This window comes from Falco biarmicus, chromosome 3 (genome assembly GCF_023638135.1).
Source record: "Falco biarmicus isolate bFalBia1 chromosome 3, bFalBia1.pri, whole genome shotgun sequence".
NCBI classification, from domain to species: domain Eukaryota; kingdom Metazoa; phylum Chordata; class Aves; order Falconiformes; family Falconidae; genus Falco; species Falco biarmicus.
In genome coordinates, this window is record NC_079290.1 from 112,800,380 (window position 1) to 112,818,409 (window position 18,030).

At 38.1% G+C, this 18,030-nt stretch overlaps 1 protein-coding gene across 20 annotated transcripts in view; it reads right to left on the minus strand.

Annotated features, from left to right (window-relative positions):
* KIF1B (kinesin family member 1B) overlaps positions 1–18,030 on the minus strand; it is a 96,855-nt gene that overhangs the window by 35,822 nt on the left and 43,003 nt on the right. For 19 of the 20 annotated variants that reach the window (XM_056330692.1, XM_056330690.1, XM_056330682.1 and 16 more), the window contains 6 exons: positions 17,072–17,151; positions 15,563–15,669; positions 14,999–15,082; positions 13,243–13,423; positions 12,752–12,824; positions 111–201 (listed from right to left, as the gene is read on the minus strand). In XM_056330692.1, coding sequence (XP_056186667.1) covers positions 111–201; positions 12,752–12,824; positions 13,243–13,423; positions 14,999–15,082; positions 15,563–15,669; positions 17,072–17,151 — 616 coding nt within the window. Of the gene's footprint in view, positions 1–110; positions 202–3,544; positions 8,679–12,751; positions 12,825–13,242; positions 13,424–14,998; positions 15,083–15,562; positions 15,670–17,071; positions 17,152–18,030 lie in introns of those variants that run through there. The other variant, XM_056330693.1, reaches the window with a different exon arrangement.

Consider the following 18,030-nt stretch of genomic DNA (forward strand, 5'->3'; position numbering starts at 1 on the left):
GAAGTATTTTGCGTTTTCCAAAGTGAGTTTTCTACCTACTGCAAGAGATGCTGTAGCAACTGCTCCTTTAAGCTTGGCTTTATCCAAATTATTTTTAGCTTCAAACTCACCTTCTTCCTCCTCCTCCTCCTCTGTTGTTTCAGCTGCCAAGGATCGTGTCTCTACCTGCTTCTGTAAGGCCTGCAGTTTACTCTCATAGTCCTGTGGGGAGAGAGAAGATACCGTGTAGGAGGACAGACAAAAGCAAGGAGAACAGTTAAGAAAGACTAACGCCTCAGATGGAATGACAGACAGAGAACAAATACATCAAGACATTTCCATTAAAGCTCAGAGGTCACATACCAACATGTATTGGTTTTGCACAATCTGTCCTTGAAAAGTGAGAAGACAGAGGCCAACACAATTAAGACAGTAGTGTTTTTTAAAATTGTCAGCTATACATGCTCATATTATCTGTAAGAGGGAAAGGTTTAGGAATTATTTTTTAAGTAAATTTTTGCTAAAAACTGGAAAAAGGGGATTTTTTGGGGGGAACCTGCTTGCTGCTTTCAGGTAGGTAGGAAAGAGGCAGAAATAGAGAAAAGCACAGAAATAAACTTTAAATGGGAGAATTATTCACCTTCATTTTCTCAGACAGAAGGATTAACAGCACTACTGATTTGCCTTTTGATAAAAAAAAAATAATCAAGATTTTCCTCTTTGAATGTAAGTACCACTCTCTCACATGTGTATTTAACATATCACAAGATGACAAAAAAGCCACCACCCTGGCAAGTGGGCAGAGAAGTTGTGCAGAGGTTTCCCCACAAGAAGCACTTCAAGGACACCTTCTGATGTAAGAGCATATTCTTCCTGTTCAGCATAATTGTGCCTTGAAATAAATGCTACTAAGACTTAATGATCCTTTTATTATTTGCCGGTAAACGAAATACAAATTCAAGATATTTAGAACAGACACAGTCTCTGTGCTCCTAGTCTCAGAGCCTACCTCACTACTCTATTTTATTTTTTCTTTTAAGATAATCCTTTGGTATATATTACACAAATTAAAACTGGCTTCTCAAGATTTTTATACAACAGTTGCAACAACAATTCACTGTTACAGAGTTCTTAAGGAGAATTCTTGAAGCCACTTATCTTGTACTCCAACCTTCTCTCTTCCACAGTTTCAAATCCTAAAATTGTTCTCCAATGCACTGTTTGCAGTAATGCATTCTGAAATCTAACAGCTCTAGAAGGAAACCTTTATGCTTTCTTTTAAGCATCCCATCTAAACAGCCACAATACTTTGGTTTTGTACAGCAAGTATAGTACCTAACATTGCCACAATGTGATAGCACCAAATTTAACACAAGTTCAGTCAGAACAGTGTCTGGAAAGGAGATAAACATGAAATACATTATTTTAAGTTTACAAGTAATGTTTCCTGGAAGTAGCATGTAAAAACAGCAGCTGTGCTCTTAGAAAGTGCAGGATTTTCAACACCCAGGACCTTTAGGGAAGGGAAAAAAAAAAAAAAAGGAACTATTAAAGATATATGGTCTTTGTATGAGGGCTGTGTTTTAATTTTCTGATTCCCTCTTGAAATGTTATTTGGCTAAAATGCTCTTTCTTCAACTGTGTCTGCTCCATTCACTCTTAAGATAGCTACATACTCACAGTGTAAGTAAATCTTAGCTCACAGCAAAAGAACTACAGACAAAATATACATACATCCTTCCTTTTGATATTCCTTCTGAAATTCTTAATGATTCACCAAAAAAACTATTCTAGACTCCATGAGGAGTTTCAGACTTATCTACAGTTCTTCAACACCCAGCATACTATGAGCAATTCATTAACATAAAGGTACTCTCTCTGATATTCTTCCTCTACGTCCATCTAGACAATGCTATTATCTTTTAAAGCAAGATAAAACAGGTCAGATGCGAAGTGACAAAACCAAGCTTCTCTTATTTGCAAAGAAGGGCAAAATAATTTATTTTTCTGTAGTTTGAAGCTGATAATCTGAGGATGTCAATTTGAACAGCCAGATTGTAGAAATGAAAAGCTCTTCAAGTAGTGTTTAAGTAGAATCTTTGATCAGATTCTTTTGGAGAAACTGAGAAGCTGCAGGGGGAATGGTCAAAAATCAGGAGCATTCCACTGTCAAAATTCTACTTCCAGCATGAAAAACCCAGGCACATTAAATTCATTCAAACACAAAGACTTGCTTCTTGTCTTCTCTATTTTCAGATTTGTGAGCCAACTGTATCTTCTGTACATTTAAATACATAGATAAATAAATGCTCAATATAAGCAGACACTTTTTATTGACTCCACACTAACAAACATTACTTTTAAAACTAAATAAAAAGAGTTGAAGTTTGTTTTCCCGTATCAAAAAAGCAGCAGGTACCATCTCCCTAAGCAGAAAAACAGGACTAAATTGCCTCCAGGCACTTGATACTATGGTAGCATTTTAAAATAATTGGCACTGAACAACAGATGAGGGATGAATTTCAGGTTGGTTCACACAGAAGTGCACTGACTGCACTGTAAAGGGGTTGGTCTGCTCTACCGAGGACTGGTCAGCTCTCCATGTAAACATTTCCAGATCCGATTAGTGGTAACACACACATAATCGTTAGTACCAAGGTAAAGGTGCCTCAACTGCTAGAAAAGAAAAAAAAAAAAAAACACCACCAACCAACCCTGCATCTAGAAGCTGCTCTGAAGGTCCATGTCCCAGCCTCCCCGGAACACAATGCATACTGTTGTACAGCTTCAAACTGATTGATATCATTAGCTCCACAAATGTGGAAAAAAGGGAATGTAAAGTTTATTTTGCCCAGGGGCATGGAAATATCTGAAGCTACAAACCAACAAACGAAAAAAAACAACAAATCAACAAAAAAACCACCACCACACCCCCCCCCCCAAAAAAACCCAATGTTTTTGTTAACAAAAAAAACACCACCACACACACCCAAAAAAAACCCAACACCCCCCCCATATCATACTCTCGGATCAGACTAGGCTAAGCTTTTCAACACCAGGATGGACCAGCTTCTTAAGCAGAACACTATCATAACAAGTTAGATTCTATCTACATGTTGTCTGCAAAGGTACTGCAGTGTGTGATCCTCTCCTGGATTTGAGGTATACAAAAAAGTCAGTTTCTTTTGTCTTCAATGAGCAAACAAATAAGAACAGCCAGCACTGTATTTTCTTCCAGAATTTAAACAAATAGCATACAAGATGGTACGATGGGAAAGCACTGAAGAGTATGGCTTGTATTCCTTTGTGCTACAAAAAAGCTTTTTTTAAAAAATAAAAATAAAAATTTTAAATAAGCTACGTGACAGTAGACACACAAATCTGTGTAGGCTGCTTTTCACTTAACAGCAGAAAAATCAGGGTGGACAAACTTACAACAATCAGACTGAGGAACTATTAATGAAACCTTTTAAACATTGATAGAACAATACCAACCCCAACAAAAAAAAAAAAAATCAGGACAAGCCTGCAATCAAATTTCATTTCCATTTCACTGAGACAAGTCTGACACTTACAAGAGTATTTCATAGTTTATTGAAAGAGCACTTGTTACAATACAAACCAGTTCTGCTTTTCACAAGGCAGATGCTTGCTCTTAAGACAATCCAAATCTTGTTTTTTCTTAAACAATGGACAGATCTGAAAATCCCATTTAAATCAAAGGCAGCTCACTGATTTCTTTACAGTACAAATGGGTACACAGCATGGATTTCTCATGTGGCAGCTCTTGAAGTGGTTCAATGGGAAGTATCCAAGTCAAAATTTCAACATATAAAGAATAAATTTCAACATATAAAGGATAAAGGACAAATAGTGAAGGAGATACTGAAACTAAGCTGAATGTACTGATAAAAATAGCATCCTCTAATTTGACAGATCCCTAAACTCAAATTGCTTGAGAAAGTATGTTGAAGTCAATCAGAGGAGCGTTAGTGGCATGCATTTCCCCCCACCCCCCTCCCCAAATCCACATGTCCCTAGTGAACCCTAAAGGTTATTTAAGAAATCACTAAGGCACAGGTGGATACAAGCCAGCTGTCAAAGCACACAGCACATCAGCACTTAGCAATGGCAATTAAGCTTACTAGAACAGCACTCCCATCATGGATGCCTCGTTTCCATTAACCTGAAAGCCTTTTCACACAATCTTCCATGGAAGCAGCTGTACTACTGTTCATTAGCTCCATTAATACAAAATCTGCAGTGACAGGTGTGTGTACTTCCAAATAGTGCAAGAGGATCATAAATTTCTCACATTGCTCCCCTTATCAGATGAGGCACTGCAATCAATATTCAAGTTTTAAAGTGGGCAATTATTTTCACAGGAGCTTCCCCCTCCCCCCCCAGTTTCATTTCTGTAATACCCTCCCAAAAGCCAGGAAGAAAGCTGCTTCCTCTGAGCTGGTTGGACTCACATTTTGACACTGACTATCCTTTTGGGTTTTTTGTCGAATCATACAACAACAGAATAGGCAGGGTTGTTTTTCTAGTGCTGCACTAAAACAGCAGGGTAAGACAGATTGATGGCGACCTACTGTTCACCATCATCACCACCACCACAGGCATTTACAGATACTTCTTCTCAGATTTTGAAGCCGAAATAAGTTGGCAAAAACTTTTTAGTGTCTAGTATTAAAATGTCAAGCAGCAGGAGCTTTAATCTCATGTCAGTACATGTAGTTGCACAGACTTAAAATTACTCCATGCTCAATCATGTGGTGATTTTACAAAGGCAGCCAAAATCCTCAACAAAAATAGGACACAAGATAAAACTGGTTTGGTCTTCTCTCATGACCTATGCCATGCAGACTAACTCTGCTCGGCTCACTGATTCCCACAGAATTGAGAGGATTTTCCCGAGCATACATTTTTAAGAGAGACCAAGCCTTTCCGATGATATGAAAGAACTCATTACTCGACATGCATAAAAACAAAGTGTAATGCAGTACTAAAACAGGATTCTAAAATAAAGGCAACAGCAAAATATTACTTTCAGCCCAAAACTAATTTTGCAATTCTGACTCAAGCTCAAAGAAAGTATTGCTCATCTACCAAGGCTTCTTTTTTTAAGAATAAAGACATTTTTGGACATGATGCTTTATTTCCTTCATTCAAGTAGGCCAAAGCATGACACAAATGCACGTTACAAAGCTATATTTGGACACAAAATTAAACCTGCCAAAATACAAAATAAAAGTCCCAAGTGATGGAACCAGCTCATTCTTTTTGGACAGTTAGAGGACTGACATTTTATCTCCTACATCAGAGGGCCATTATGCTATCAGTAACATGTGTAGAGACTTAAGGGTTGACACTTGATTAATCAATATTGAAATGCTGCATGGCTGCCACATAATGTGTGTTGCAACCAGCACCTACATCACACACAGCTGGGGGGGGAAGGTGGGGGGGGGCAGTAGGACAGGAAAAACAAGATGGAAAGTAAGCTTGAGGCACTTCCTACTCACCTACAGCTAGGCTGACACACACAGAAATACAAATTACCAGTAGGTCTTACATTTTATCAAAAAATAAGCAACCTCAAGTAAATGAAGGATACTTGTGCAAAACAGCACAAATCATTTCACTGTACAGGCACACTGCAAAGTGGACCTATCTTACCAAGTGTGGTACAGTGGCCAATTTTGTTTCTAAAATCATATTCAAGTTTTAAATTTAAAAGCAATATTAAGTCCTCAAAGCTTTAGATCAGCACATACTTAAGTCCACAGATTTTCAGAAGTGCGTGCAATTTTGTCTTGCACTTTAACAAACTCAGAAAGTATATAATTATAAATGGGACTCTCCAACTGAGATAAAACCCCAAGGTTATGAAGCCTATTCCTTAATCAGTGTTCTTCTGTAATTTGTCTGAAACAGTCTGAAGTAGGGATTGCAAGCATTTGTTTTATGGCACATCACCTGCAAGTATACACCTCTTCAGATCAAAACAGATACTAAAATTTTGAAGTCTCATTTTGAATGTGGGGAAAAGGAAAATGAATCCTATCTTCTGCTCAAAATGACCTTCTTTATTAAAGAAGTCTTGAAACAGGGGCTTAATCCAAGATCAGAGGCACTAACATGAGGTATCACATTAAGATGAAACAGTTAAATTCCCCTATCTTTGTGAATTCAGCCAATTCACAACGGTTATCTGTAAGTCTTCATAAGAATAACTATTTCAATAACATCTCCCAGACTCATGCCCAAGAAAGCTGAAAACTTAATAAAAAAAATTGCTATTTGAGGCTTCTTCCTGCACCAGTGTCAAAAAATCCTAGTTCCTTTTTACACAATCTCTGTATAATAATTAAAAACTATTATGTTGAGAGAGACAATGGGAATTAGAAAAACTTATTTCCAACATACTGTTTCAGCAACATATATATATTCTGAAATAAAATTCCATTCAGGCAGGTTTAACTGTCACAGCAATTTCATACCAGTAACTATGAACTTAGGCTGAAGGAGAAAAGACAACTACTTGGAGAGTAGGTCTGTTATGACCCAATGCTCTTCTTAATTTCTCTATAAAAAAAAGCCACATATCTTGTCAGCCCACAACTTTTGGTTTAAAGATTATTGTAACTATTAAGAATTTTAGCTGAGTGGAAAATAACTGTTCTGAAGAGCCAGATCAATTTTAAAACAGATGGTCAGTTTCCTTATTGCTAAGAAAAAGCTCACAAGAAACATTCAATGCTATAACTAAATTCCTCTTTTGATTGTCTACATAGATCATGGGAGGCAGGTAGCATTTTGTAAGTTCCAGACAATATTTTCAGCATTAGAAAAATATTCAAGACACACAAAAAAAACCTGGTAAATGAGCTAGCAGGGAAGTTCGCCCCTCCACATCCCTCCCTCCAAGTCTTCTAGTCTATGAAAAAAGTTCTTACAATTTTACAGAATGTTCTTCCAATCAATGTTGTTAAAACCGCAACAAGTCACATGCAAACTGAACGGGCTGAAGGGCCAGTACCTTGTGTCTGTATGTTCAATTATTCAAGTTCTACCTGGCCAAACAAAACCCAAGACATAAGCAAAGCCAATCCTGGCTGTTTCTCAGTGATAAGCCAGAATTGCCCCTGCTTCCCTCCTCCCCCAGACTACTCTTGGCCAACTACTCATACTGTAGTTTCTCTGCCCGCTTTGAGGTTAGGTGCTGAGAATTGGCGCCTCATCCGTGGGGGCGTCACAAACTGGTTATAGTGGTTAAGCCGGTCCGTCTGTTTTGGGTGGGAGTTAGCTGTATTGCCTTCTGCACTGCCTCCATTGTTCTGATTGCAGTAAGGTTGCCGGTGCTGGTGGATGTGGCGTTTTTGCTGGAAAGTCTGCAGGTCCGGATTCTGCTGCCCGCTGTACGAGTGCAATGATTCAGATGAGCCTGATGTCTGACGCCGTAAGCTTTTCTGAGAGCCATTATTGAGAGAATTGCTTCTCCAGCGCAACTGAGGCGATGGCTGCTGCTGACTGCTAGGCTGTGACTGTGTGTTTAACTGCTGCCTGTTAATTTTGATATTATCTTGATTCCTCTGGGGGCCATAAAGATTCCAGAGCTGCTGAGGGTCTTTAGAAGCAGCTCTACTTTCTTTTTCTTTGTTTTCATCTTTGTTCTTATCATCTTCTTTTGGAATTCTAACCTCAATAACTTCATCTTCTGTGATAATGATATGGGTGCCCGGACTCCACGAGTTCCTATGTTTGGGATTGCTTTTGAAAGGAAAGCGGGGCTTGCGATTTTCAGGCGGAATAAACCTGTGAGGCATATTTTGTCGACGAAGTTGTTTTGCTATTTCCTGCTGCTGCAGATTTTTAAATCTAATCTGTTCTTGCCTCATCCAACGTAATCGCCCACGTCTGAAAGCTGGATCACCTGCCATTAACTGAGAAACACGCTCTTCTTTAGCAAGATCATCGTTCTCACTTCTTTTTAAGTCATCTGTGGGCTTTTTATCCACATCCACTACACTGGCAGAGTTTGGAGACTTAGCATTGGCTAAGGTTGACTGAGCTTTCTCTGGAGACCCTATCAGAGGTAAAACCTTCTCCATTTTCAGCATCTTATTTCTAAGAACTTTTATCTCCTCGTCCTTCATGTTGTTCTGCTTCTTCACTTCTTGCAAGATATCTTCCAATTTATCTATATGCACCTTAAGGTCATCCACATCAGTTACTCCTTTACCATTGGCCATAATATCTTCAATTTTCTCATCTCCAACTCCTACTGTATCCCAGACATCACGAGCAACAGCTCGCCAAGATTCACGCTCATTTGGATCCTTTTTCCCATACATGGCACAAAGCTCTTTCATTTTAACAATGGCCAGAGCCTCAATCTCCTGCCTAGTGTGCCTGAAGTCATTGAGTGCTACCTCATAGCATATCTCTTTCACAGCCTGAATCTTTAAGTCTGAGATGGTAACCCATTTGGAGTCTTTGCTAAGGCGTCGACGTTGGGGTATCTGGTACATTTTAATAGGCTCTCGTTTCTTCCCACTGCTGGGGAGGCCACACTTTTTTACAATGGTTTGGAGCTTGCTGGGGGGCAGCTTCTCTCTCAAGGAGGTGATCAGTCTCCAACTCTCCTCACACGATCTCTTGTCCGAATCATCCCCACTATCAGAGTCTGCATCCTTTGGAAAAACAAAAATCAAGAAGTGGCCCCAAAATAACCAAAATTAAAATTGTAAGAAAACGGAAAAGCTAAACAAGAAGTAGCAGGCAAAGAAAACTAAATAAAAAAAAAAAATCAAAATAGAACAAGTGATAAGGAAGTCCCTGAAGACTGAGTGTTAGGACATTAAAATGTATCTTCAAGAGGCATGGACTGTCAAAATTGGAGCTCTTCACTAAGTTAAGATTAACATTATATTTATAAGCCTTATTATCTCAAAACAGCAGATAATCTAAACTCTTCCCTCCCAATCCCTTCCAAAAAATCTTTAAAAAGATCAACTAAAAGCAAGTTCCTGATTTAAAAAATGAAAAACCAAATGTAATCTGCACTTCACACATGCTACAAAGACATGCAAATCCCCGCCACACACATTTGCCTTGGTGACTGCTGTTGCTTCTTTCAGCAAATCCTCCCCACGTAGGTGAACACAACAGCCATCATAGAAGATCTCATGAGCAGCCAGAGTAAGTCGGGTTAACACTGGTTAGTAACGTTGCACGTGGTTGCAGGAATGCTCAAGTTTAGAATCCACTTCACTACAATAGCAGCCAGAGAAGTGTTAGACGATAAGAAAAAAATGAAACAGAAGCAGCCGAAAGGTTCAATGTTAAAAGGACTGTAAGTGCCACTACGACAGGTGAAGACAGTGGTTCATACTCCAAGACTTGCTACAAGCTAAAAGGATATCCAGAATCAGAGTTTCAGAGGTGGGCTGTGGTTTGTTTTTGGGGTTTTTTCCCCCCCATTTGTCACCTTGTTGCTTAGTTTAAAGAAAAAGAGGCATTAATAGTCTTGTCTGTCCGAAGAATGAGTTTCAGAAGAATGCTGCAGTAATGACTTTTTTTTTTTAATTGTTTTAGTATGAATTCTCTATTTGATATCCTTGATTTGTCCTCTTCTCAAACCCTAGAGCCTGGAGCTTCCACACACTTGCTAAGAGTTATGCGTGTTTTGCTTCTTCATTACAAGTTTTCCACCTTTTGCTAAATGATTTTTAATGAGCAGTGCTTCAGGTTTCCATATGCTAGGAATGTTTGTTCAGGTATACTGCCACCAGAAGTTAAGAACAACCATTATTGCTTACTGCAACCAGGAACTAAAGTCAGACTACTTTTCTTTAAAGGATTATTAAGTTAAGATGTCTCTTTAACAAATAAAAAGTCCTATGTATTACTGTCATCCAAACATCTTCAATAAAACACAGCAGTCTGTCTCTAATGAACCCCTACCTAACACCCTTATTTTTCACATAAAGAACTATAATACATGAGAAATCAGGAACCGTAACAGCCAGTTACTCTAAAACCAAAGGAAACCCAGGTCATTGACTTAGAACCACAGGCTCCTAGACTTAAGACTTCGGGTAGAAGACCACAAAGAACAGGGAATACAATATAATTTGTTTTGGGAATGATAAAACGGAGTAAAAGAAATACTGTTCTGCCCTATGGTCAACAAGCTCCATAGCCTAAGAGTCACATTATCTGAGCTTCTTGTGACCTTATGTATTTCTAATATTTAAGAATAGCACTAGCGAATCAACTTTTCCTAGTTTAGGTCAAAAATATAGCAAAACATTGTTTAGAAACAGAATATAAACTCTCTGAGTTTACAGCTGACAAAATTTGTGGCCTAAGGAAGCAGCGTCTAGCAAACTGCATATTGCAGTGGAAACAGAAGATGCCCAGGAGGAAGACACTGTACAATCTACACATTCAAGGTTACATCCAGAAAGGCAAAACACGACCTACTCAAACATTGCCACAAATTCCACAGGATTATTCTTATAGGTTACAAAATTACCATATTACTACTTATGGGTAAAGCAGGTTTTGTGGATAAAAAGCTGATTAAGAGACACTATGTGGTCGTTGCTCTATGTGCACTCAGAGGTTAACCAGACCAATTATATAGGTATATACCCACATTCTAATAGCAAGTGGTCACTGCAAACGCATTATGACCAAGAAAATCAGGAAGATAATTTTAGCTCTATTAAACACATTTTCACATTCAATCTGTAAAATGGAAAATTATTATTTCTACTCCCTAGTAATACTAGCAAGGCAAATATATATTAGCTGGAAATTTGGGGGGACAAGAGCTGTTATTTATCTTTTTTGTATAGCACATCTGACAAATAAACACTCAAATTGGTGGGAATCTCAGCACAAAACCAAAACCACAAGGTTAACTGGATTAGCCAGCTTCTTATAGCCAAGATTATACTCCAATTTAGAACAAGAATAATATTTATATTTCAATATCAGTCTGAAACAGCAGTAAGTTAGAAAACCTGATATTGGAGCTGGATATCACAGCAACACAAAAATTTTTAAGGTATACAAGCTGAAATGCATCCCCAGACTTCCCAGTCATTATTCAACTATTGTTCTATGAATGCATTAATTCTGTCCATTCCAGACTGTGTACAGTGACATAGAAACGACAAAGTGCATCAAGAAGTTTTGCTGTCATCTGAAATATTTTTATTAATCATTGCAATAAGCAGGGTACTGCTTAACTGACCAATGATCTCGTGTGCTATGATCCCTTACAACTAGGAAAGGTGTCCTTCAGGAATAACACTGGTAATGCATATAGGATAGTCTTCCACTTTTGTCCACTAACTGAAATCAGCAAAACCAAGCCAAAACAAGCTTAAAGAAATCAGCAACCTTATTACAGTACTAAACAACCTACTATCTAAAGAACCTTCCCTTATTCTTAAGTATATGGGGAAACAAATTCCCTTCGCAACTCTTTCATAAGTGCAGCCTTATTTATTTGAAGCAGCTCCCCAGACAGCCAATTCTCACGTCTTTAATTCATACAATAGCTTGGCTTATGCCTATCAGCTAAAATTTAAGGGACGGAATTCCCATTACTTGCATCTCCCTTTGACACGTAGCCAAAACTACTCTCCATCCAAGAAATTAGTCCCTTGCAATGAAATAATCAGAGGTGCAGAAGTCTCAGTGTATAATATAAATAAAATTTTAAAACTATGTAGCTTCTACCTATAGAAGTCACAGTACTTTGCTCCATTCTGGTTTTGGGAAAAGGGGAAGGGCTTTACAGTTTAAAACCCAGCATGCATTTAACCCACAGTTTTCAGTGATCTCAAACTCATATTACAAACAAATGAATCACAATTCTGAAATTTTTATTAGAATTCAGGTACAACTATGTTTATGTTCTGGCTAAAAACAACCCCATGTAGTTAAAGCAGAATCAGGAGACTCCGGTTTCTTAAGGAAATCTAGATTTCATTCCTGGGCTTGGTCTTGTGTTTAAAATTCACAGGGTGCTTGAAGACTGCATACATTTCTATTTGTAATGCACTTCAGAAGATAGTTGTTGTGAGAAGACTGAAGTCTTCCTATATCAAACTTAATTTATCAGACTTCCTATTTAAGAAATAGGTGGTATGGTGGAATTCTCATTGCTCTGAATGAATTAACATTCCCTCTGCACCCTGCTTCCTAGTCAGAACCCCACTATCAGCATGTGTACCATTAAGACCCTTACAAGGAACTCCATGCAGGGGAAGGGAGAAGGGTTAAAACATGCACAATGCAGCAACATTTTTAGACATCATTCAAAATAATAAACCTAGTGTATCAATGTTCTAGGAACCTCTTTGGCAGCACAAAATTAGTATGTTCTGGTGATCCAAGACAAAAATAAAGGCAAACATCCCAAGAAGTAGCTGTTTAGACTACTGAAAAGGAACTTCAAAAAAACCAGAGCATAGAAATGCCCTTCTTTCAGGTTAAGTTGCCAGAAAACGAACCTGTCCCAACAAAAACTGATAAAAGCTACTTCATTGTCAATTACAATCTCTGAATTAACACGAAGGAGCTCACTTACACTGACAATAATTTACTGTAGAGACAAAGTATTTGAAAGCAAAGGGAGAACTGCATTGTGCAGACAACCCAAGCAGGTTTCCTAAACTTTCAGATAAGCAAGGACAGGAATTACTGTTTGCTGAAGGTATAGTTAATCTGAAGTAAGGACACGTACCAGCCTTTGCTGCTCCAACAAGAGATCAGCTTCCTCCTTCTCTTTCTTATATAAAATCTCCATTTCTTGTAATCTGAAGATGAACAAAAGAAAAAAAAAAAAGTAGTCAAAAGAGGTCATTATTGTCACAATGGCATTACTCTACACACACAGCCCACTGAACTACAGCTACAAGGATAAAAGTCATTCCACTTAAAAGGAACCGTTATTTGTCTGTTATAGTACTACAGAACTGAAACTTCCTCTAAGTTTCAGTTTAGTCCTTCACCCAAATGTGCACAGGGTTAGTGGCAGGTTCTTACCTGTGATTTTTAAAGGAGCTAGAGAACTGAAACACTGAAATAAAATAACGAGGAAGCTTTCTGAACTGTCAGAACAGGTAGCAGAGATGCTATGTGGCAGAACCTAAGTTTAGGTTTGCACGGACACCAGCCAAATAACCAACATTTGCCTCCTCCTTGTTTCAGATTGAAATCGAGTTATTTTGTTACCTTTTCTCCATCTCCTGCTTCATGTCAATGCCCTGCTTCTCCAGAAGCTCCCTCTGAGCAAATGTCCAGTCAACTGGCTCAGAGGGAGTCTCAGCTGATGGTGTTTTCTCTCTTTCTGCTCGTGCTTGCTCTGGGTGGTTGAATCTGAAGACGTGATTTTTACCCATGATGATACGATTTCCTAAAACATAGGAACAGAAGTTAAGTCTTTCAGGTAAATATTCCAAAGCCATTGAAAAACATCACTAAATTATTCGTCCTATCTATCCTCTTGGGTGACAGCATAAGAAAAGATTGCCCTGTAAGGATTTCTGTGTACACTGAAGTTACTAGGTGTCAAGAAAAAAACAAAAGAATGCCTGGTTTGTAAAGGACAAGACGCTGCTGATAAGAAGCAGTGCTCACAAAGGACATCATCGTCCCAGCAGAGTTTATAAAAAATAAAAGGACAAACTTGGAGACTGACCAACAGTGGCAGTGAATAAAACATCACTAAATCCCATTCCTCTCCTCCAGTGACAGAACATGAGCAAAAGCCACTTCAGCAAAATTTTCAGCTTGGAAAAGCCTAACTTCAAACACTGGAATGCATGGTGCTTACTTTTCTTTAAGATATGGTTTACATGTATTGGTTTTATTGGAGTCCTAATCAGTGGGATTTTACACCTTCTTTTACACTCATGTAAAAAGAGCTGAGGAAATCTCATATTAAGTCTTTTAGATAAATCCTAGAGATATCAAATGTCCACAAGGCCTGAAACATGTGCGTGATGGAAGACAGTAAAATGCCTCTGCTCTTCCAGAGAATATATTAATGTAGTTAACATTTTAAAAAGACATTCCAGTAAAAATAGACCAAAGTAACCAAAACTGTCCTTATAAATATATTACTAAAATATAGACTCTTAAAGATGTCAGAGACTATGTCTATATTCTTCTAGTAACTCAATCATGTAGATGCAGGGGGAAAAATAAAAAAACCCAACATCTACTTCAAGACAAAGTAATTACTAAATGATAAAAGTCATGCTATTTAATATGAGCCATATGCAGGCACAGAACAGCAAAACCTGTTCCTCCTTCATTGTCCAGACTTGTGCTGAAGTCAGTACACTTGCTTCCATGAAAATGCTCACTTATAACTTGACACAAATAACTCAGGAGGTGGGGTTTTTTTGTTTGGTTTGTTACCAGTAGAAAAGTGGGGGAGGGCCACAAAAAGCATGATATCTTGAAAGAGATAGGTTAAACCCCGTAATTTAGGGAAGTCTCTCCCTCCTCTAAATCTTCGCCCACATGTCTTTTTAAAGGAATGTAGGGGACTGAGTGGGAAATCTAATGAGAGCAAAGAGAATCTGTTGTATTCCCGCAGAGGGTCATATCTAAGCTTTGCCAGGAAACCAGGAATTTTCCATCAGCAACTGGCAGTCTGTCTGCTCTGTCTCACTGAGACTGCCAAGGGCAATAGGCTTGGGCAAGAATGTATTTGAATAATATCAGGGTAAGCAGAAGGACAAGCAGGATGCTGTGTGGCGGTGCATATTTAAGTACACATACAGCTAGTGCAGGAAAGAATGAAAGAAAATTAACTGCTGTCAATACAAAAATGGTACCAACTTCTGTTTAAAAGCTACGCTCCAAAAAAGTAACACTGCTGTCCTTGAACAGCACCCAGCATTCTCTACATATGATGCAAATATCACATATGGACAATTCTTAGGTACAGAGTCTACCAAAAAATCCTAACAATTCTTACCTGAGCGCAACTGCACAGGCTGCACAACCCTCTTGCCATTAACATAAGTCTCTGATCGTTCACAAGGCTCCAAAGTAACAATAACTATGAAGAAAACAAACAACATGGATGAATGAGACTTTAGAGAGCACAGTATAGAAACAGAAGTGTGCAGACCCTACAGGCCTCTCATTTTCTGCCTATCTTCCTACTAACACCAAAACAAGATACAAATGAACCGCTCCTTGATGCCATGGCTAAAACAGAAATAACGCCCCACAAGAAGAATCAATACTACTGACAACTCCAGATATTGCAGCTGGAAATTATTAATGTTTTTTCTGTTTGAATTTTCATGTTTGTAGTTAACGAAGATCAGAACTTAACTCTTATACTGACTGCAGCAATTGAAGCTAAATCTAAATCTAAATCACTTAAATCTAATTTTCTTCGCCTAAGACTCAAAAAACCCAGCGAGTCAAAGATGATTGTTTCCTTGAGGTAAGAGAAACTTACAAATACCAAGCCAACTATTAAGTAAGAGGGGAAAGATTCAACAATACTTTGCTAGAAGTAGGTTTTTACCTTCACCATTGTTGTTCCTCTCACTTCGAAAGATACAGTGTTCTTCTTTGATATGAGCCCCACTCAGTACAATGTCTTGCCTTCGCTCAGCGTCAGCCTGGCCAACCCTGGGTCCAAGAGAAGATATTTCAAGAGCAAATCAGACACTTCCTACAACCCTCAGAAATACCCTGGAAAATGGTCTACACTATTAAAACCATCCTTCAAGTTCAAAGGGTAGAAATAGCACTTTGCATTGCAGAAAACTTACCAGATGCACCATAAATTGGAGGATAACTGCTTGACAAAAGAAAAGAGATGTTTCCTCTCTCTTAAAACATATAATTTAAAGAGAGAACTGAAATGTTAAAACACCTTCGGATTTAATGTGTTTCCTTGTCTCTTGTGTACCCCCTTCTCCCTTTAGCAAAGGCACACAGAAGGAAAAAAAAAAACCACAAAACTAACAGCAACTTCCAGTGGTGCATTTCAGCTGGCATACAGTGATCGTGCCTTCCAATAATCACCATCTGCACTTTAACAAAGCAGTAAAAATGGCTCGGGAGACTCTTGCTGACTAACATGATGCCACAAGCAGTTTCATCCAGCTTCCAGACAGTGAGAGGCTAGGAGTATCCCTGGAGCTTGAAGATTTATGTCCATTCCAAACTCAAATATTTGAGGAACTCTAGATACGGACAACTTAGTTTTCAATCCTAATGTTTATGAACTTCTTGCTCTACTTATTACTCTATACATTTCTGCTGTCCACTAGCTAGGCTCAAAATTTAAAATGGTTTCTTAAGCCCTAAGCTATTCTATTGATTGTTCTGCACTGAATTCTCTACAAGTTTGATATTCTTTTCAGTGGGTCCAATGCATATTAGAGTAGTACCATACAGCAGCACCTGTCTGTGTACTCTTCCCCATCTGTTCCCAAAGAATATACAAACTAAGCAACCAAACATGGCTTAGTGCTCCAAAGATAACAAAAATCACCTCTATTCTTCCAGATGTCTTGAAACAAGTTTTGGAATAAAATCCATTTTAAATTCCAAATCTGGCTATTAAATTTAGTCTCATACATGTGAATACAGAGTATGTTAACTGTGCAGAGGCAAAGATAAGAGTTTATTTTAAAAATGAAGTGAATGCTCATCCATATTCTAGTTGCTTTTATCAAGTTTTCAATCCTCCACCCACCAGAATCTCAAAGGTATTTTCAGGAAGTTTTATTATTTTTGGTTTGCGGTATCTTAGAAAAGATATCATGCTTTCTTTTATTGCCCAAGTGTAGTAACAAACTTGTTATAAAGCTAAGTGACTGCACCCATTACTCTGAAAGCAAAAAATCAACTTAAAAGAAAAAGCGTTCATGTACTTTTTTCCACCTACAACAATCTCATGCTTTGTTTGTACCTGCAAGCTGAATAGTTCAATGCACAGTTACTTAATCTCACGGTGTCTCCAGCATGGGGTTTTAAGCAAGCAAAGAAGCAGACCTCAGAGTGTATTAACACCAATCCTCACCTAGTAATACCATCTTTGATGTAGTAAAGCAGACATTCAGACATGAGAGGATCTTCATTAAGGTTTACAAGATGAGGAGTCTGAAAGAACAAAAAGGAAAGTTAATTAAGAACGGAAGACCTATTTTCAGGCTTCTTCCCACAGCTGTGGAAGATGCACATTAATCCAGCAGCCTTGCTATGTATCTTGAGGTTATGCCATAATGCATTTTTTCAAATATAACCTCTTGCGGTACTAAGAGCATAAAAAAGGAACAGCAGAAATAGAGCCCAGATTGCTTAGTTATCTGAAATATCAATTGAGGGAATAAAGGCTTCAGCTGGAAAAAAAACCAAACACCACAATTCCTTGTAAAGTCTCTGTAAATTTGTTAAGGGAAGTCCAACAGCAGAAAGAAACAGTAAAATTTTTAAACTGATGGGGAATCGACTTTGACTTTTCTTGGGCAAAACAGGTGTGATGCTCATTTGGCAAAGTCCATTAACATCCAAAGAAAATCTAAAACTACTAGCATTCTTCAATACAAACAGCTAAAAAGCTCTCCATCTAAAGTTCTTCTAAATTCAAATCCACTACAATTACTAAACCAACCTTCTTTGGTGAAAAAACCCCACTGGAATCAGCAAACAAGTCACAAGGCCTTGGTGTGAAAACCTAGCCAGTGAGATCACAGTAAGCACAAATACAAAAGAAAAGGCAAAAAAGGTTAAACAGAATTAAAGAAGAAAGATGATAAAAGAGATGTAAAACTTAGTAAGCAACTTGTCCCTTTGTTAACCTCAAACAGAATAAATTCAACAAAAGGAAATAAATTTGACTAAGATTCCTTGGGAACATTGCTTCCATCCATTTATTATAGCTCCAAAAAGTTTACTTCAGAGAGATGTTAACAGCACTCAGTTTACAGAAGCACAAAAACTACTGGATGTTAAAAATGAAATCTGTCTTTGAATGAAGAA